The following is a 21,550-nucleotide window of genomic DNA, read 5'->3' on the forward strand; positions in this document are numbered from 1 at the left end:
CCGAAGAGCTCAATACCCACCCAATATAACCCCCACTTCCGACCTACAGACGCTCTGCTGAGCGGCTGGGCGAATCCGTCGCGCCAGTCAGGGCCCGGCTTCTTCCAACAACAGACACTTTGCGAGCCTTCCAGAAGCCTTGGCTAAGCGAGAAGGCAGGGTGGAGGCCGCCACTGCGAGGACGGTCCCCACCCAGCTGCGAGGAGCTCGCGGTTCCTCGGAGGGGCGGGCCTGCGTCCGGGTAACCGTGCGCGACGTCCACGAGTTTTTAGGACGACCAGCCCTTCAGCCTCTAGGCCCCGACGGCTGCGCCATTTAAGCCACATATCCGCCCGCCCGGCCGCGGCCAAGGCCGGCGGCAGCTACGTAGCCACCGCCGCCCGGGGCCCCACAGCCCACGGGCCGGATGGACCGAGCGCCGGCTGCGGCGTTCCGGTGCGCGCGCGCGCCTCAGCCAATCGCGTTCTCGCCCGCCCCCCGCCGCGGCGGCGAGGCTGGCGCTGGGAAGAGGAAGAAGAACATTCGCCCTCCTCCTACCAGCGCGCGGGCGGCGGCGGCGGCGGCACCGGGGTCACGAACTCTGACCTTTCACTGACAAAAACAATAACAAACCCCCCCTTCTCCGCGACCCCGGCGGCGCCCCCGGGCCCGTCCCTGCCACCCCGCTCCCACCTCGGCGTCTCGTCTCTCGCCCGCTGCCCCGCGAGCCCGCGGCCCCCGGGCTCCCGCCATCCGCCGACACCGGGAGCCCGGGCTCCCCGCGCCCTGCCCTCCGCGCCGGGGGCCGCCCGCCGCAGACACGGGACCCGCTTCGAGGCCGCTTTGGCGCCAAATCCTGAGGTAAAATTGAAAGAGGGTCGGGCGGGCTCGGGCCGGCGGCGGAGGGGGCGGGCCTGGCGCGCGGACATGGAGGCGCCGCGGCGGCGGCTGAACCCGACCCTTTTACCTTTGCCACGGGGTGGCGGCGGCGGCGCCCGGCGCTTTGCATAGTGGGCCGGGCCGCTCCCCTCCCCTCCCCGCCCGCGGCCGGGCGAAGCGAGCGGGTTCCCCCTGACCGGCCCGGCCGGCGCAAGGGTGGGGGCGGAGGGGGAATGGCCGCGGCCCCGCCTCATAGTTGGCCCTCCGCCAGCGCCGCCATTTTGTTCTCGACGGAGATGGCTCCGGCTGGGCGGGCTCCCTTCCTCCTTCTCCTCCTCCTCCTCCCGCCTGCAGTCCCTTCTTCCTTCTCTCCCGGGATTTTCACCCCTCCGCTTCTAGTCCGCCTTTGGCGGCCGTCGCAGCCCAACCGCCGTTTTTTCTGAAGGGGAGGGTAAAAGAAAAGGAGGAAGGCGGGTGCGAGGCGCGACCTCGTGAGCGACGGATGGGCTGGCTAATTGGCGCCCAGATAGGAGGGCCGGGGCCTATGGCACCGCCCCCCTACGCTTTGCTGATTGGCTGAGGCGGAAGAGGGTGGTCCTTATGGGGCGCGGGAGCCCTGGCGGGGCGGGAGTAGAGGCCGGGGCGAAGAGTGGGGCTGGGTCGGCGGGGGCGGGGCGCGAGGGGCGCGGCCGGGTGGAGAGGCCGGCGCCTGGTCTTGGGTCAGCAGGTGGGCTGCTTCCCTCCGCCGGGAACGCGTCTCGAATGAGTACTGAGGAACAATAGTAATAAAGGTGATGAAGCATTTCGAGTCCACGATGCGCTCTCGTGGGAAGAGGTTTTCGGAACCAGGACACTTTTCAGGGCTCCTGCTCGTTATTTCGCAGCGGCCTTGGCGAATCCCCTAATGAGGCTCAATTTTATCGACTGTAAATGGGGGGCATGCGCATTCTTGCCAGGCCGGACCTCCCTTCTGAGCATTGTTTGTGGGGCTCTACTCAGAAAATGGAGTCAACGCTACTTTGCGAGCTTCAGAGTCACTTGAAAATGGTGTTATTGTTAAAAATGGGATTACAGCCACCAGGAGAGGCAAGCGTTAAGGGTATTTGGGGTTTGAGAGAGCACAATTCGGGAGTGATTCTCTTCTCATTCGTTCGCTGAATACATGTTGACTTAGTTTTTTAGGCACTGGGGACACATCTGGAGAACCAGCTGTACAAGACCCCTGCCCTCACTAGAGTTGGGGGCTGGGGGGTGAATAGACAAATAATTCCAGAGAGTCATAAGTTCTGTGAAAGAAAAGAAGCCAAATGACCTGCTGAAGAAGACCTGAGGCATTAATTTAGATGGAATGGTCAGGGTGGCCTCTCTGAGTAAGTGATGTTTGAACAGAGGAACCCAAGGGAGGAATGGCATTCCAGACAGGACAGCCCGTGTAACGGCCCTGGAGGAAGAGCATTTGATGTGATCGAGAACTGGCTGCTTGTGGCTGGAGAGTTGGTTGGAACTAGTAATTGTCCATTATCCCACTTTGTCTCCAAGCCAAAGGCTGTGAAATATAGCAACGGTAGTGAGGAACAAATCTTCAATGTAATAAGAAAGTCGAGGAATATACAGCCTTCATATGAATTACTGATGAATACATGACTTGGGAGGAGGGCCTCAGAAACTCACTTTACTTCCAGATTCAAATCCTTCGTCAGCCTCTTATATACATTTTCAGTTCATCAGGTATTTCCTGAGTGCTACGAATACTCCAGGCACTATGTGCTAGGCTGGGAATACAAAAAAGTAAGACACTGGTCCTCAAACATGTGAATATGATTTATTTATTTATTTATTTATTTTTTGAGACCAGGGTCTCACTCTATCGCCCAGGCTGGAGTTGAATATAATTCTCTGTGTGTGAGTTCTCTCTTTCTCTCTCTCGAGATAGAGATATTTATACACATACATACACAGACATAAAATGTTTTAGTGTTGTGGTTAGCAACTCCCCAACTTTTACTAGCAGTGTGATTTTGTGTAAGCTACCTTTCCTAGCCTCACTGTCCTCATCTGGACAATAATAGAGCCTTCCTTCCTGAACTGAAGATTAGATGAGTTAATGTAAATAATAGAGCTTAGAAAAGTGCCTGACATGTAGCAAATACTGTGTAAATAGAGTTATTGTTGTCATTATGAAGTACTGGTATAGACATTGGACTAATTAAGTGATATAAATAATGAAATTTTTATGCAGTGTGGTGTAGGGGCAAAAACAATAGATTCGAACACCGAGATTCTAGTTTTGGCTCTGTGCTTTCAGCTAGTTACATGGCATCCAGGACAAAAGTCTGGAAAACAAAATAGTGGAACTAAATAGTACTAACCAAAGTATAGGGTGCTTTATGATTTACAAAACTCTCTTACAGGCAGTATGTTGTTCAGGCGCCACTAGAACCCACGTAATGGCAGAGGCTTCCTGTTCCATGTTTAAAAACCTTTCCAAGGCTTTTCATTATTTTCTTATCTGTGGTACCCCTAGCTTCCTGTGCTCTAGACACACTGGCCTACCTTCAACTTCCTTGACCAGTGTAGCTTACAGTGTAAGCTTACCCCCCACCCCCACCCTACCTCAGATATTGGCTCAAGCATCACTTCTTCAGGGAAGTCCTAATTCCCATTGCCAGTCTAAATCAGATTCTTTTTATTCTTTTCTTTATAATCTTTATCTCACTTTATAATTACACACTCTATTATGTGATTATTTGATTAATGTCTGTCCTTACCACACTGTAAGCTGTGAGAGCAGGAATACATTTTGTTTACCATTACTTATCCAGCACTTAGAAGAGTGCTTGGCACTATTTGTTGAATGAATTGTTGATAATTTATGATGTCACTGATAACTAAGTTGCTGTACATTGATGGATACCTTTTGTGTGAGCCTCTTTGGCAATTCAGATAGCACTGCCAGCAATAATAAGCCTGTTACGGTATTTGGTTGAATTTAGCAAGTGATTTCTGACAGATATGTCGCTTTCTGGAGACATAAATATGGATAAAATGACCCATTTCAATAGTTTTTCCCACTCATTTTTTTATGATTGAATTACAAGTTTAACTACATGAAAGTTAATAAGTTCATATGTGAAGGAAGAAATAGCCCAAACATAACTATGTTATTTACTTTAGCTGAAGAAACAAAGCACTAAGCTACCATGATTTTCTTGAAATCACATATTCTGATTTTTGTCTCACCATCACAGGGGATTGGAGAGAAGGAACAAGCCTCCAGTGGGTTCACAGGGAATTGGGAGTTGAAAGTCTCTGTAGCCATTAATTCGGGATATTTATCTTTCTAAAGATAAATTGATTCCTTTAATGAAATTATTGAAAATCACCTTTTAATTGCTTTACCAAGGTTAAAAGCAAATTTTGTTAAGTATACATCAAGTTTCTACTCGAAAGTGTGGTAAATAAAACATTTGTATTAACTTATTTTATATTGTAAAACTTTTAAAATAAGATATTGTTATGGTATTTTAAAAATAATAATAGTTTAACTGTTTATTTTTGGGTTTTTTTTTTCTGTCTTGCTCAAAGATTTTTGGTATCAGTTGTTCAATTCCTTAAGCTAATTACTCAGGGTAACCAAAGAACTGCTAGTTTAGTAAAACAGCTATATGTTGTCTTACATCGTTAAGTTATTTATTGCTTTCAGTAGTTGTATTCACAGTGACTTTTAAGTTTTGTTTCGTGATCATTCTTTTATAGAAAATCCCTGTGTGTAACAACCTCCTCACTTTATGAGGATGGCTGGAAGTTTTTTTTGTGTGTTTTTTTTTGTTTTTGGGAGTCTCGCTCTGTCACCCAGGCTGGAGTGCAGCGGCGCGATCTCGGCTCACTGCAAGCTCTGCCTCCTGGGTTCACGCCATTCTTCTGCCTCAGCCTCCCCAGTGGCTGGGACTACAGGTGCCCGCCACCACGCCTGGCTAATTTTTGGATTTTTAGTAGAGACGGTGTTTCACCATGTTAGCCAGGATGGTCTCAAACTCCTGACCTCGTGATCTGCCTGCCTCGGCCTCCCAAAGTGCTGGGATTACAGGGGTGAGCCACCGCGCCCAGGAACTGGGAAGTTTTTAGCATCTGTCTCCAAGGAGTAACATGGCAGGGCAGTGCAGTGACAGAGCTTGGGCTATGAAGGCAGAAAGGCCTGGCTTCAGAACCTGGAGTTGGTAGCCTCTCTGAGGCTTATAATTCCCCATTTGTCAAACAGGGAGGTGGGAGCCAGCATTGAGATTGGGGCCAGGGATAGCGGATACTTGTTGTCTGAATGACTTTGAGAACAAGGGAGGTGAGTCTTTGTGGAGCAGCCCTGTCTTCAGCCGTGGCGCTGAGCCACTGGTCTCCTGTGTCTAGCTGCCTGAGTGTCTCCACATATCGAGGGCCCTCCGTTGGGATTTTTATTGTTGAGTTCTCTTACCTATAAGCCATGTGCTCCTTTAGTCCCAAACCATCTCCTATACAAGTATCATCTTAAAAAATACCACACGGGGGGAGTCCGTGAAGGAATCTTAGAATCTCAGAATTGGAAGTGGTCTAGACCCCAAGTCCAGCCTTGATGTAAGAATCCCCTGCTAGATTTTTGTTTACCTCTTTTTACTTTATTGCTAATTATGAGGGCCTTAAATGATGCCTTTTTTCTTCCCTGTGTGATCATCATCTTTAACCTAATGGATACATTTGTGCTCCTGTTACACATTGTAAAAGATATGTTCTTCCTTATTCGTTGGAGGTTTGCTTGCCTTCAACTTAATATGCCAGAAGCTGAGATTCTCTGTCATTCTCTCCCATCCTGCCATTCTTTCCCCATATCCCGCTATTGCTACCCGAGGTAGCAGTCCTACTCCCCTTGCTCACTTCAGGTCCTGAGTGCTAGAGAGTAAAGCAGCAGGAGCTCTATACCAAAAGGAAGAACTGCCCAAGAACAACAGCTCAACTAGCACAGCTCAACAATGATGAGGAGTGGGAATGACTAGAGGGATGAAAGCCAGATCAGGGCATTGGCGTAGGCATTTGTTAAAGGTACAATAAATGCAGATGCAGACCCCTGGTACCTGGAAGTCTTAGAATAGAAGGATGGGAGGTGAATTGTTAAGGACAGAAAGGGAATAGGCCAGCTCAGACACTTAACTGTTTTTTCTGTTACCCTTGGACTCCAGTTGGCCTGTAATGATCAAAGTCAGCCTCAGAGGCAAGTGTGATTTTTTAGGGGCAATAAAAAGTACCTCCTTCGCTGTAATAAGAGGCCTGAAGTCCTTTAATAGGAGGTGAAACTTTCTATTCCATAATTATTAACAGTGACCCCAAAGATTCTAATCCCTGAAATGTTAACATGTAGATGGAGAGGAATTTCATTCCAAGTGCCCAAGTGTAAAAGAATATTTCCCCCTGTTTGCGTTAGTGAGAGGTGTGAGAAAAGGTCTTGGGGCCTGGAAAATGGGGTGACTGCTGCTGAAAAGTGAAGAGAAATGAGAGGCTGGTAGGGCTAGACTCAAGCCTGAAGCCTTCCTGGTTTTACAGGGAGCTGCTTTATTTACCTTTGTTGTTCATATGTTGATAAAAGCTATGCAGGGGAAAAAGTTTCCTACCTGACTGCCCACCCATGTTCCTTAAAAAGAAAGATTCACGTACGGCCAGGCGTGGTGGCTCACCCCTGTAATCCCAGCACTTTGGGAGGCCAAGGCAGGCGGATCATGAGGTCAGGAGTTCAAGACCAGCCTGGCCAACATAGTGAAACCCCGTCTCTACTAACAATACAAAAAATTAGCTGGGCGTGGTGGCAGGCGCCTGTAATCCCAGCTACTCGGGAGGCTGAGGCAGGAGAATCACTTGAACCCGGGAGGTGGAGGTTGCAGTGAACCAAGATCACGCCACTGCACTCCAGCCTGGGCGACAGTGCGAGACTTCATCTCAAAAAAAAAAAAAAAACAACTGAGATTGGATGGCTCTTGAGAAGTTACACAATACTAGCGGGCTTCATGCTGCATTTCCCCCAGTGTATTTGTTGTATAGTGAATCTGATTAGGTATTATTTCTAGAACATTTTGGATATGTCATTTGTACCACACTCGTTCTTGTCCCCTGTCCCACCGCTATGGTGTCTGTAATGATGCACCTTTTTATTAGGTTGATAAGATGACTAACCCTGGAATTGAAAAATCATTTTTTAGTTGATTGCTTTACCAAGACTAAAAGCAGATGTCACAAAGTATATATCAGCTTTTAACTGGAAAGGCTAATAATTAGACTGTGTTGTTGACTTATTTAATATAATACAGATTTTTAAAAATAAAATAAATTTATAATATATGTCTTTTCTAAAGAAATAAACAATGTACTTTCTCGAGAATAAAAATTAAAAATAGATAAAAGTAAAACAGTTAATTTTTAAAAATAGTAAAATTTTCAAACGAAGAAAAGAAAGCAGTACATCAAAAGGCATGTGTGAAAATGTTCATAGGAGCACTAATCATAAGGACTCCAAACTAGAAACAATCTAAGTGTTCGTCAGCTATAGAATGGAGAAATAAATTGGGCATAGTCGTACATTAGAATACTGTACGACAGTGAAAATGGATTCACTTCTCATGGTTATTACAAAAATAATGTTGGGCAAAAGAAGCCAGACATACCAAAAAGTGTATTATAAACAGTGCAATAATATTATAAAGTAATGCCAGTAGTATAAAAGTCAGGAGAGGGAAGAGAAGTTAATGACTATGGGAAGGGGTGTGAGAGGGACTTTTGGGGGTATTGGTAATGTCTTGTTTTCTGATCTGAGTGGCATTTACACGTGTGTTCTGTGTGTTCAGTTAGTGAAAATTCATCAAACTGTTCATTTACGATTTGTGCCTTTTTTTTGTTTTTTGAGATGGAGTCTCCCTCTGCCGCCCAGGCCGGAGTGCAGTGGTACGATCTTGGTTCACTGCAATCTCTGCCTCCCAGGTTCAAAGGATTCTCGTGCCACAGTCTCCCTAGTAGCTGGGACTACAGGCGTGTGCCACCATGCCCAGCTAATTTTTTGTATTTTAGTAGAGACAGGTTTTCACCATGTTGCCCAGGCTGGTCTTGAACTCCTGAGCTCAGGCAGTCCACCCACCCCGGCCTCCTAAAGTGCTAGGATTACAGGCAGGAGCCACCGAGCCTGGCTGGTTTGTGCCCTTTTGTATCTGCGTGTTGTAGTTAAGTAAAAAGTTTTACTTAGTAAAATTGTTCTCACTATTTTAATTAATGTGATTATTGTGTAGGTTAAGTTTTAAGGGAAGAATGCGTTCAAAGTTCTAAAAGAACTGCCATGGTACTACCTGGGTGGAGCAGCCTCAGAAATTTCTGTTAGCAATACTGAAACATAAGTCACATATTACGACTTAGTGGTTGTGTATATCAGTTATTAAATGATCTAGCTTATTGATGTAAGCAATTTTTGTTCCCTTAGATAATTCTTTCCTGTCGCTTTTTTTTTTCATTCCCTCCTTGACTTCCTTTTTTCTGGGAAATTATTTTGAAGGGCACTGTGATCTAGAGGGAATGTTGCGATTTTAGAGTCAAAGAGGCCTCAGTTGGAATCCTAGCTCCATCGCTTACTAGCTGGATGATTTGAAACGAGTTACAAGTGCTGGGTCTCAGTTTTTTCCATCTTCATTGGTGAGCTAATGTTACATACTCAGAAGGTATGCTAAGGATTAAATCATGCCTAGTTTGATTTCAAGCACATTGTGGATGTCCAGAGAATTTATCCTGCTTTCCTTCTATCCATCTACCCTGGCTCTTACTGATAGATATGAAGAAAGTCCACATCACCCTTACACTTGGGCTCTTGGTAGGATAAGAAAAAATCATCCACAGTATGTAGTGACTTTTTTAGGGGAGGTATCCGCACAGAAAATTGTAGAACTGCCCTGATACTATAAATATGTAAGAACTTCATTTATGTGAAAGCTACTTCTCTTCCCTACTAGTCACTCACCCAACCTTGCCACTTCTACCATATACATATCATTGCTGCACTTTTTTACAGTTGCTTTGAATATGGAAGAAACAACTTTCCTATGGAGGGTCACAATGGAAAGGAAATTACCTGACCCTAAAGCTAAGTAAACTTGGAGTCTAAATAAATAATTGGCTTTCCATTGACAGGAAGTATACCTAAACTTAACCTTAGAGGCATCCCAGTGAGTATCTTTTCTGTTGATAAACATTTGTATTACACTAAACCTGCCACTTGAATTTCATTTTCTACTTTCAAGTCTTGATCTATGATTGCAAGTTTCAAGCTATGTATTTCTTACTTTTTATCCTCTCTCAGGCTATCTAAATCCTTCCATTTTAATTTTCCCATGAATATGAACAGACTTCTAACAATCAGAATAGTTAGACTTATACTGAATGCCTTGTACCTATCAAGAGTTCTATGCCCAGTAGTATTTTGCAAGTAGTTATTAGGTATTGGTTTATTTTTAAATATTTGTAAGATTTTTTCCTAATTTAGCCCCATTGTTTTGCCCAGTTGTACAGTTGAACAGGGCGAATTACAAATGCTTTGTGTGGGTGTTTGTTTTTTTATTATTTATTTATTTTTTGAGACAAGAGTTTCACTTTTGTTGCCCAGGCTGGAGTGCAGTGGCTCAATCTCAGCTCACTGCAACCTCTGCCTCCTGGGTTCAAGCCATTCTCCTGCCTCAGCCTCAAACAGCTGGAATTACAGGCATATGCCACCATGCCTGGCTGATTTTGTATTTTTAGTAGAGATAGGGTTTCTCCATGTTGGTCAGGCTGGTCTCGAACTCCTGACCTCAGGTGATCCGCCTGCCTTGGCCTCCCAGAGTGCTGGGATTACAGGCATGAGCCACCGCCCCGGCTGTGTGTGTGTTTACACTACTTCCATGTGTATACAGTTAAATTTCATGTGAGCCTTATGTCAAAATCAGACCTATTCCTAATCATAATACACATTTTACAGTTTGAGTTACTTTCAGATTTCTCTGAGAAAGCAAAAGTGGCACCATCACCTTTCACCAATAATAGCTACCATGTGTTGCATTTCTATGTCCCAAGCACAACGCATACACATTTAAGATCAAATCTTCACTATAACCTCATATGGTCAGTATCTGAGAGATGAGCTTAGTGCCTGAGCCTCAGAACCCAATATAGTTGTTTAGCTAAGGAAATACCAAGACAGTAGATACTTTGCATGTTATATTTATAAGCCATGTAACACATAAATATGGATGATTTGAATCAGTTGATTGTGGAGGGAAAGGCAGCCTCACTCATTCCTATTAATGAAGGCAGCGTCTCCTTGTCCCAGGACTTGTTCATTGTTATCTGAAACTGGAGATTCAGGTGTTTCCAGAGCCCAGCTTTTCACTGCAGTGAAGTCTGTGCCCTACTTCACTAAAGAAACTCTGGTTGCAAGGTTTAGTTAGCTATCACTTTGTGAGCCTGGAAGAGCTAATTCAAAGTCATTGTTCTGTTCTCTGCTTCTTTGTTGTTGATGGGGTGATATTGATCCACTTGGATTTGAAAGAATTTCTTATAAAACCTGTCACATAAGGCCAACCAAGTATGATTTACTACTATCATTCTATGGTCTGTATTACAATTTTTTATTTTTTTAGAGATAAGGTCTCACGATGTTGCCCAGGCTGGATATGAAATAGTTTTTATATACTGTGCCCTGTTGTCATTTGTGTGCTATCGAGGAAAAACACACTACTTTAAGAATCCGCCTTCATCTCTAGACTTTACTATTGCTACCACTTCCTAACTGGCCTCCCATCTACAGTCTCTGTCTTTTCTATCATTTCCACACTGCAGTCTAAATTTTTTTTTTTAAGATCCAGATATGAGTGCATCATTTTTCTGCCAAACTCCTGATAATTCTCTGTTGTCTACAGTGTCAGCCTCTCTCCTTCCCTGGTCTCTGTAATAATTCCACACCACATTGCCTGCCATTCCTCAAATATGCCACTCTTCCTCATACCTGCCAGTTTTGTATGAGCTGTCCTCTCTGCTTAGAACTCTCTTGTCATCCATCTGTCTTTCCTTGCTAAATTTCCATTCTTCCTTCAAGACCTAGTTTAAATAATTCCTCTCCTGTAACGTTTTCATTGGTTCTCACAGGCAGAGAGCAATGTGTCTTCCCTGGGACACTCATAGCATTTGCTTTGCATAGATACTTCAGTTTCCTTCATAAGTTCATCAAGGACAAGGACTGTTTATTCTCCTCTTTCTCCTCCTTGTTGTTGTTAATTCTCAGCAGTCAGTTCATTGCCTAGTTCATAGCAGTTACTTAATAAGAACTGATGGAGGTGGTTGGACTTGATTAGTAAAATCACCAGAGGAAGATCTTCTGTAGCACTTTTTTTTTTTTTTTTAACTTAAGGTACTCAGTATTATACTTCTTTTGGCAGCTAATCAGGTTCTTTCCCCTAAACATTATTGTGGGGGTGGGGGGCAATCTTTGAAGGTTAACAAGCTGAATGGGTGAAGTACTAGCCTTTAGGACTCAGGTTTCTGTACCAAGAGCGAGTTTAGTGTTCTGTCCACAATGGTTGTTAATATAATGCCTTGTGTATAGTAACCACTTAGTGTTAGTTGCTGCTATTAGTGTTATGCTTGGCTCCACCAGCCAAGAAGGTTGTTTTTAAAAGCTTTATTTCTTTTCTATACTTTGTAGTATCAAAACAATAGGATTTTGTTGTTGTTGTTGTTCCAGATTGGCTGGGTGCTGCGGCTAATGCCTGTAATCCCAGCACTTTGGAAGGCTGAGGCAGGCAGATCACGAGGTCAGGAGATCCAGACCATCCTGGCCAACATGGTGAAACCCCGTCTCTACTAAAAATACAAAAATTAGCTGGGCGTGGTGGCGCATGCCTGTAATCCCAGCTACTGGGGAGGCTGAGGCAGGAGAATCGCTTGAACCAGGGAGTCGGAGGTTGCAGTGAGCCGAGATCGTGCCACTGCACTCCAGCCTGGCGACAGAGCAAGACTCTGTCTCAAAAAATAAATATATATAAAATTGTGCTAGTGAAGATAGTTTTTCAAACTACATCTAGACACAACCCACTGTTCCTTGGAGCCTCTTATTCTAGTGGGACATCTCCTAATTGATAACCATTTTCTGGTGGTACTTTTTCAAAGATGTATGACCTTCTCACTGTGTGATCTTTCTGTCTCTAGGACCGCCTATGGCTGCGGTAGCAGTGAGAGAAGCTCTCAGGTGAGAGTCTTATACCCTGATGTTACCTTTTTTGTCTGGGTGCATTTTGGTTAAATGTCCACGCTGCCCCACTTCCTGACATTACTTGAAGATTCTGTTTTACTTCTTACATTGTGACATCCTGGAAGAAAAAGCCTTTGTCTTCCTTTTTTATATGAGAATAGGCTATATGGTTTGTGACTTATTTTCAAAAGTAATAGAAAATATTTTTTGAAACTACTTCTCACCTCCTCTGACTGGATTTAAGTCTTTATTGAAAGCACTTGCTTTAACATAGTTTCTCTTTCAATTTCTCTCTCACTCTTAGTCTCATTTTTTTGTCTCTGCTTGTTTTTCCAGAAGGTGCACATTCCTCCTTGTTCATTTTTAAGCAGCTTCCAAAGCTGCTGTTGATGATGCCTGATGCTGCTTTGAAGGCAGAAAACCAACAGTGAGATCAAGAATTGTAAGAATTCAAGTGTATAAAGAAAGGTTGCTGCTCAATTCAAGTGTATAAAGAGAGGCGTTTAAGATGATCCAGGAAGTTGGTGTGGGAGAACAAGGTGGGGGGCACTTGTCCTATCAGAGAGCAAGACTTACACTAACACTGCAGTAAAAAGATAGTGGTGGTGACCAAGAGAAAGACACAGAGAACTTAGTGGAATAGAATAGAGAACCTACAGTTATATCCACATATATAGGAAAAACAGATATGGCAGAGATGGCATTTCAGATCAGTGGGGAAAAGGATAGATTTTCCCCATATAGATAATCCATTTTCCAGAACTATTTCTTGAATAGAAAATGGTAAATGGATTATCTACATGGGAAAAAAATTAGTTGGATCCTTACTTCTCATCAGATTCAAGAATCAATTTGCAGATGGATTGAGGACTTACATATGAGGGGCAAAACTGGAACATTTCTAAGAAAATATTTACAGTTACATTCCTGGGATAGGACAGGATTTTCATAAATGAAAGTACAAACTGTAAAAGAAAATAGGGATAAATTTAGCCTTATTAAATTTAAGGACTTCTGTTCATCAAAAGACACCTTAAAGAAAGTAAACAGATGAACCACAGAGTGGGTGAAGATATTTATAACTTATCAACAAAAAATTAATGTCCAGAATACTTAGCTTTTTTAAACTTAAACAGATTTACTGCTGCTTCTCTGTGACTTCATATCTGTAGTCACCTGTTGTTAGATTTATCTTGGGATCCCCAGCCCTACCTGAAGTTGATTGATCCTGCAAATTTAAAGTGAATTATTACAGAAATAATTCTGTACTAGGCCTCCATTAAATCAGATTGTCATCTATAAAATCCATTTTTACTCATAATTTGATGTATCAAGCCACCTCTTTTAGGGAACCCAATAGAAAGATACACCTTTCTAGTACTCTGTTTCTATACTATTCAATAATATTTTCCTAACAATATTCCTGTAATAATTCAAATTCACATATTTCTTACATTGAACTATAGTTAATAACAGAGGAGAAATTCTGTTGACATCTAAAAGTGATAAAAATTATTAGTTGCAGCCACATGTTTAGATTTATTTTTTAATGTACAGTACCTATTGGCTATCCATTTCTTTAAAAATTCTTATTTTCTGTTTTGAGGAAGAATCAGACTCTAGACTTTTACATGCAATACTTGTATTTTTAACAAGTCAGTTGACTTTTCTGGTAGACTTAAAGACGCCTTTTCCTTCCATCTCCATTAGTTGTAACCAAATTATAGCAAGAAAAAAAGACCAAAAGGTATCTTTGTGTTTTTTTCTTCTAGAAACAAGTAAAAGTTAAGTTTTTACCATCTATTAAAAGAATAAACTTATCTCCTCAGTTTCAGACCTAATCATATTTTGTGAAAATGAGTAACTGATACTGGTGGTCTCATGTCATTGTAGAAGTTGGTGCAGTATCTGCTGTCACAGAATTTTGACTCCTTGAAGACAGGAGCCAAGTCTTTCATATTTGTCAGTCACAGTTTCATCCTCCTGTTTCTTTCTCTTAGCATTCTGGCAATAAAATATGAATTAGAATTATCATAATAGAGGTGGCTATCTAATAATAAATAGAATGATGTAGAAAGTTACCAGAGAGTTAAAAAGCTTCATAGAGATCAGTGATTATAATACCTTAGATAGGAACTACAGAAAAATATTTTGTAAAATTGTATTGCAAGATAATCCACTTTGTGATTGAGGGAGGGCAGGCAAATGAACTGTAATCTTCTATATTGCACACTCAATAATACTGTATAGTTTTTATATGTAAATCTTGGTAATAGATTTGAGCTTTGTTCTCCTGTGGACCGTGGGACCTATACAGTCAATAGTGAATGTCCGGAAATTGGGTCTAGATTATACTGAATTCTTTGTGGTAGAGCCTTTGAAAGGGCTTAGGAAATATTCAGGAGAGCTTTCTCATGACCAGAAGAGACTGGAAGTCTGCTCCTTCAGCAATGCTGGTACTCAAATGTCTTGACCCAGGAAACTAGCACACTCTTTGATCTTTAGGTGATCACTCTTTAGGTGATCTTTCTCAATTTTTACGAATAACAACATCAAATCTATTTTTGCTACTAGTAGAAAGCCGAATTATCTGGTTTTGTAATTTAATGAGGACTTAATATAAATTAATATGTGTATGGGTACCATATTCTTGTTAGCACACTTTAGTAATGCAGTCTCTTCGCTTCTTGCTTTGTTAGTGATAGTATTTGCCTTTCAACCTGTGAGTGAGGTATGTTAGCACCAAGCAGGGTTTTGCTTCTCACTTTGCCACTAGCAAAAGAAGTATGGTTAATGATAGCCATCTAGGGCTCTATCCAGAGTTGATCTCACACCTTTCTCAGATACCCACCTTCTTATTCAGCATACTGTGACAGGGAACTATCCAAAAAGGTGTGATTCCCACCTCCCTGAGAGGTAAACCAAGCTGTTACAACCCTGGAGACCTGATAATTAAATTTCCAAATTCATCTTTGTCTATATTTGTCAGAGGAAGTTTCTAAATTGAAATGTTTCTACAAATTAATTTTGGTACCTGTAACTGAAGGAGGTGGTGCAGCATATACAGATATGTCTAGCTTGCTAGGTCTGTCTGCTATAGAGGGCAAAATCCACACAAGACAGTACCAAAGATGAATTTTGATTACTAATATTTTTCAAGTAGTCTGGTTTCTCCCCACCTGATAGAGGTTGCTACATCTTTCCAAACAGGTTCTCTAATGATCTTGGTTCACCATGGCTACAAATATGGAGGGGCTGGTTCAGCACAGAGTGGGGACCCAGCAGGTGGCTGAGGTGAGTGACAGGGGCTAGCACAGTAGCTGGCACCCTCACTTTCGAAAGGAAAGAAAAATCAGTGTGCTCATTTTTTTCAAAACAGTCCCTTGGAGGTCAGCATGTGATATGTCCTAGGGTGCTGTCATGGGAGAAAAAAATGACAAGAACATTTATTTGTAACTTTTTTTGTTTTTTTTGCATGAGTAGGGTGGCCTATCTGCTTTTAATAAGGTGACTTGAACTTTTACTTTAAACCGAAAACTAGTAGAATCTGATTATTATTGAACCTTGTGGGTATAGTTTAAACTCCAAATCTCTTAGTTTCTTGTACGCTTGATTCTTCGTTAATATTATGGAATAGTAGAAGACGTGATTATGTCCATTCAGCAGTCATTGACCATTTGCCATGGACCAGGGATTGTACTAAGTGCTGAGTTATATGGGGGTGAATGAGTCATGGGTTGTTCCTTTAGTGATCTCAAGGCCTGGTTAAGGAGTTATTATAAAATAGGTTGAGAAGTATAATTCCATGTGAGGGATTTGATCCTGGAAGTGGATCTTCCATTATGAGTAAGCATTTGTCAGACCCAAGTAAGTGGGGTGGGGAACTTTGTGGTAGATTCTGGGGAGAGCATCCTAAGTCAGAAACCTATATAAAAGGACGTAGGCATTAAGTAGCTTGGTATGTGCAGGCAACTTGACATGAAACGCATAGTAAAGCTAAAACACTAATTGCATACTTTGGGCATTCATTCTGTACCATGCCCTATGCAAGGGCTTTAATCCTCACAATAACTTTCTGAGGTTGGTACTGTCAGTATTCCCATTTAGTAGGTAAGGAAACCAAGTCTCAAAAAATAAGTAATTAGCCAAAGGCACTGTATAGCAGGACAAGATGCTGACGCAGGTCTGTTCACTTCCAAAGCTCCTCCAATTAACCATGGGTCCTACTGCAACCAGGAGCCAAAAGGTTGAGATTCGCATTTTTTATTTTTTATTTTTTGAGACAGAGTCTTGCTGTCTCCCAGGCTGAAGTGCAGTGGCGCGATCTCGGCCCACTGCAAGCTCCGCTTCCTGGGTTCACACCATTCTCCTGCCTCAGCCTCCCGAGTAGCTGGGACTACAGGCACCCGCCACACCACGCCCGGCTAATTTTTTGTATTTTTAGTAGAGGTGGGGTTTCACCGTGTTAGCCAGGATGGTCTCCATCTCCTGACCTCGTGATCCGCCTGCCTCTGCCTCCCAAAGTCGCATTTTTTAATAATGCTTATATATCTAGGGCAAAGACACAAATTTACGTTCAAAGAGAGGATTTTTTTAAACAAAAACTAAGTATACATATGCCAGTTTAAACCGATAAAAATGGTGAGCAGATTTTTCAGATTTTTAGATCAACCATTAACTGAAATGCAACAATGTAACTAGTTACCTACCCCCCTCCCCACCCAGCAAATAATGGTTAATATTAACTGAAAATGAAAGAAGATAGATTTGACAAATATTTTATTATTATATTTTTGAATGGGCTATCAGAGTTACAGAAGTATTGGGATTAAAATGCTTGTAAAACAAGTTCTCATTTAACGTTATCAGTGGGTTCTTGGAAACCAGCTTTAGGTGAAACCACATATAACAAAACCAGTTTTACCCTAGGCTAATCAAGAGTTAAGTTCCTATGGCATATTTCTGGTCAAACAATAAAAAATCAAATTTCTAAATAAAGATACAGAACACCTCTAATATTAAATATTGAAATAAATGTGAGCTATACATACTTTTAAGATTAAAGACTAATATAAACAAAATTATTTACCCAATATTTGGTGAATCAGTGAGTGATGGCAGTCATGGTGGTGAATTATATTAAGGAATAATTGTTTGCAAAGCAAAAATTGTCAGGAGTACCTCCTACCACTATGCAGTCAATCACAAGTATGACAGGCCCGCTGAGTGCTTTCTTACTGCATAGTTTATTGTCATGCATTTGGTATGATTACTGTGGACTTTATTTTTTTTATTTTTTATTTTTTATTTTTTTGAGATGGAGTCTCGCTCTGTGCCGAGGCTATTGTGCAGTGGTGCGATCTCGGCTCACTGCAAGCTCTGCTTCCCGGGTTCACGCCATTCTCCTGCTTCAGCCTCCCGAGTAGCTGGGACTACAGGCGCCCGCCACCACACCCAGCTAATTTTTTTTTGTGTGTATTTTTAGTAGAGACGGGTTTCACCGTGTTAGCCAGGATAGTCTTGATCTCCTGACCTCATGATCCGCCTGCCTTGGCCTCCCAAAGTGCTGGGATTACAGGCGTGAGCCACCGTGCCCGGCCATGAATTTTTATTTTACAATAATTTGTATTCATTTCCCAACCCACTTATTCCAGTTCAGGGTGATAGGTGGCTGGATCCTGTCCTGGCAGTTCAGGGCACAAGGCAGAAACACTCCTGGCCAGGACACCATCCTGTCACAGGGTGTACTCACACACATACCCACACTCACTCAGACTGGGATAATTTAGACACACCAAGTCACCTCGCATGCACATCGTTGGCATGTGGTGGGGGAAGCCGGAATACCTGCAGAGAACCCATGCAGACATGGGGAGAACATACAGACTACCCACAGACAGTGGCCCCGGCCTGGAATCACTTTTTTTTCTCATCAACATTATAACAAAACAACATTATTTGAGGACTCCCATATTTATTTGTTGCTTTATTTTGTGATAGGAATAATTACCTTGAAAATAATTGTTAGTTTTTCAAATATCTGTGTTTCCACTTGAGGCTGATTTGGAGACTGCTGTGTGGATTGCTGCCCTAAGAGGCCATCATTCTTTCTTTTTCTTTCTATATCACAAGTCGTCAGGCAACATCATTAATTCTTTAGGAAAGAGGTTAATATAGGCTAATGTAAGTTCTTTGTATGCATTCAAAAAGTTTGCTAGCTAAAATTTTCTGCCAAATACCTTATTTCCTTCAGGCAGTAGAATTTCATGTATTAACTTAGTACAACTGTTGTTTCCCATGGCAAAAAAAAAAAAAAGAGTTTTTAGAGACTCAAAATAATGAAAGTCAGTCTGAATTTTGAGTGCAAAAGCAATCCTCCTGTTTAAAATATTTCCTAGATTTCCTTGCTGGTTTTTTTTTTTTTTTTTTTTTTTTTTTTTTTTTTTGAGACAGAGTTTTGCTCTTGTTGCCCAAGCTGTGGAGTGCAATGGCGTGATCTCAGCTCACTGCAACCTCCGCCTCCTGGGTTCAAGCTATTCTCCTGCCTCAGCCTCCTGAGTAGCTGGGATTACAGGCGTGGGGCACTATGCCTGGCTAATTTTTTGTATTTGTCGTAGAGACAGGGTTTCGCCTTGTTGGCCAGGCAGGCTGGTCTTGAACTCCTGACCTCAGGTAATTTGCCTGCCTCAGCCTCCCAAAGTGCTGGGATTATAGGCGTGAGCCACCATGCCTGGCCCCATAGTGTTATTTTAAGGAATAAGTATGTATTTGTGTCCTTCGAATTTTTGAGCTTAGTAATTTTAAACTGCATATAATAACTATATATAATATTTGATTAGCTAAATGAGTAAGAGGGCCTACACTTCATCATTTTAATGCTAAGTAGTAATGGAGTGGGAATAAAGTATCCAAATTGAGAGATAATTAACAGTCAGTTTTGGATAATTGTTTACTCAATCAGCAGATAATGAAGGAGCATACCCGTTCCCTTCCCGTAGGCCAGGGAGGATATGCTGGTGGATAATAGGACAGGGCTTTTGCTCTCCCAGAGCTCTCTAACGGGATAAGCCTGAGATAGGCTACACTAGTTGAATAGGAAAGACAGGATCTTGGTAGAAAGCCGTGAGATCAGACAGATTGGGGTTTAAATCCTCGTCGCTATTATAAACAATCAAAAAATTTAGCTGGACGTGGTGGCGCCTTCCTGTGGTCTCAGCTACTCTGGAGGCTGAGGTTGGAGGATCACTTGATCCCAGGAGTTCAAGACTACAGTGAGCTATGATGTCCCTCACTGCACTCCAGCCTGGATGACAGAGTGAGAACCTGTCTCTAAAATAAGTCTTTTTAGAAATGAGCTTTAGTAAGTGCCATGCATTTTTGCTTCATGAAATACAGCAACATTGTGGATTATGTAAATGATGTTCTCTAGAGTCCCCATTCAGCTTTTTTCTCCATAGACCATCTAAGTGGCAAATACCAAGGTAAACTACAAAAGTTGGGTGATATGAAATAACTTGATGTCCTATAATGTGCTCAAATTTAGTAATTCAGAGAGACAGTTGAATATAGTGGTCAACAGTGTAGACTCTGGAGCCAGATTGCCTAGATTTAAATCCTGGCCCTGCCACTTGAAAGCTGTGTGACCTCTCTGTTTTTTGAAATTGTTTATAAAGAATTGATATTAACTTTTCTTTAAAAATCTTGTAGAATTAGCGGAGAAGCCATCTGGGCCTGGCCTTTTCTTTTCAGGTAATTTTTGGATTACTAATTCAGTCTTTACTTGTTACAGGTCTGTTCATACTGTCCATTTCTTCTTGAGTCAGTTTCAGTAATTTGTCTTTTTGGGACTTTGTTCATTTCATCTAAGTTATCTAATTTGTTGGTGTACAGTTCTTCATAGCATTCCTTTAGAATCCTTTTTATTTCTGTAAGGTCAGTGGTAATTTATCCTCTTTCATTTGTGATTCTAGTAATTTGAGTCTGCCCTCTTTTTCTTGGTCAATCTAGCTGAAGGTTTGTCAACTTGATTTTTTTTCAACAAACCAGCTTTTTGGTTTAATGGATTTTCTCTATTTTTCTATTTTCTGTTTCTTTAATTTTCGTTAAAAACCACAGTGAGATACTATTTCACATCCACTAGAATGGCTAGAATATAAAAATCAGATAGTAAACACTGGAAAGGAAGTGGAAAAATTGGAAACCTCATACGTTGCTGGTGGGAATGTCAGCCAAATGTCCATTAACAATGAAATGACTGTGAAATTTGATTTTAAAAAACAATGTGGTTCATTTTTTTTTTTTAAAAAAAAGGAATAGCTGAGAATGGGAGAGATAAGGTGGCAGATGATAATTGGTAACCAAAGCAGTGAGAGCTTGAATCATGTCTAACACTGGAATTAATTTTGCTTTTCATATATTAAAGGAATGAAATTTTCTAAAGGGGCTTCAGTATTTTTTAAGCATTTAAGATTTCCCAAACTATACTACAAGGCTACAGTAACCAAAACAGCATGGTACTGGTACCAAAACAGAGATATAGATCAATGCAACAGAACAGAGCCCTCAGAAATAATGCCGCATATCTACAACTATCTGATCTTTGACAAACCTGAGAAAAACAAGCAATGGGGAAAGGATTCCCTATTTAATAAATGGTGCTGGGAAAACTGGCTAGCCATATGTAGAAAGCTGAAACTGGATCCCTTCCTTACACCTTATACAAAAATCAATTCAAGATGGATTAAAGACTTAAATGTTAGACCTAAAACCATAAAAACCCTAGAAGAAAACCTAGGCATTACCATTCAGGACATAGGCATGGGCAAGGACTTCATGTCTAAAACTCCAAAAGCAATGGCAACCAGAGCCAAAATTGAGAAATGGGATCTAATTAAGCTAAAGAGCTTCTGCACAGCGAAAGAAACTACCATCAGAGTGAAACTACCGTTTTGAAACAACCTACAAAATGGGAGAAAATTTTCGCAACCTGCTCATCTGACAAAGGGCTAATATCCAGAATCTACAATGAACTCAAAGAAATTTACAAGAAAAAAACAACCCCATCAAAAAGTGGGCAAAGGACATGAACAGACACTTCTCAAAAGAAGACATTTATGCAGCCAAAAAACACATGAAAAAATGCTCACCGTCACTGGTCATCAGAGAAATGCAAATCAAAACCACAATGAGATACCATCTCACACCAGTTAGAATGGCAATCATTAAAAAGTCAGGAAACAACAGGTGCTGGAGAGGATGTGGAGAAATAGGAACACTTTTACACTGTTGGTGGGACTGTAAACTAGTTCAACCATTGTGGAAGTCAGTGTGGCGATTCCTCAGGGATCTAGAACTAGAAATACCATTTGACCCAGCCATCCCATTACTGGGTATATACCCAAAGGACTATAAATCATGCTG

General features: G+C 41.9%; 1 protein-coding gene across 8 annotated transcripts in view; it reads left to right on the forward strand.

Moving 5' to 3' along the window:
- Positions 1-524: 524 nt before the first annotated feature.
- The window catches only part of NR2C2 (nuclear receptor subfamily 2 group C member 2), a 104,554-nt gene continuing 83,528 nt past the window's right edge, over positions 525-21,550 (forward strand). For 2 of the 8 annotated variants that reach the window (XM_034955882.3, XM_034955885.3), the window contains exons 1-4: positions 1,531-1,649; positions 12,088-12,127; positions 12,467-12,572; positions 15,341-15,424. In XM_034955882.3, the coding sequence (XP_034811773.1) occupies positions 15,365-15,424 (60 nt within the window). In that variant the 5' untranslated portion in view covers positions 1,531-1,649; positions 12,088-12,127; positions 12,467-12,572; positions 15,341-15,364. Of the gene's footprint in view, positions 841-1,530; positions 1,650-12,087; positions 12,128-12,466; positions 12,573-15,340; positions 15,425-19,837; positions 19,880-21,550 lie in introns of those variants that run through there. The other 6 variants (XM_034955884.3, XM_034955886.3, XM_063602721.1 and 3 more) reach the window with 5 other exon arrangements.

Source organism: Pan paniscus, chromosome 2 (genome assembly GCF_029289425.2).
Source record: "Pan paniscus chromosome 2, NHGRI_mPanPan1-v2.0_pri, whole genome shotgun sequence".
In the NCBI taxonomy this organism is placed as follows: domain Eukaryota; kingdom Metazoa; phylum Chordata; class Mammalia; order Primates; family Hominidae; genus Pan; species Pan paniscus.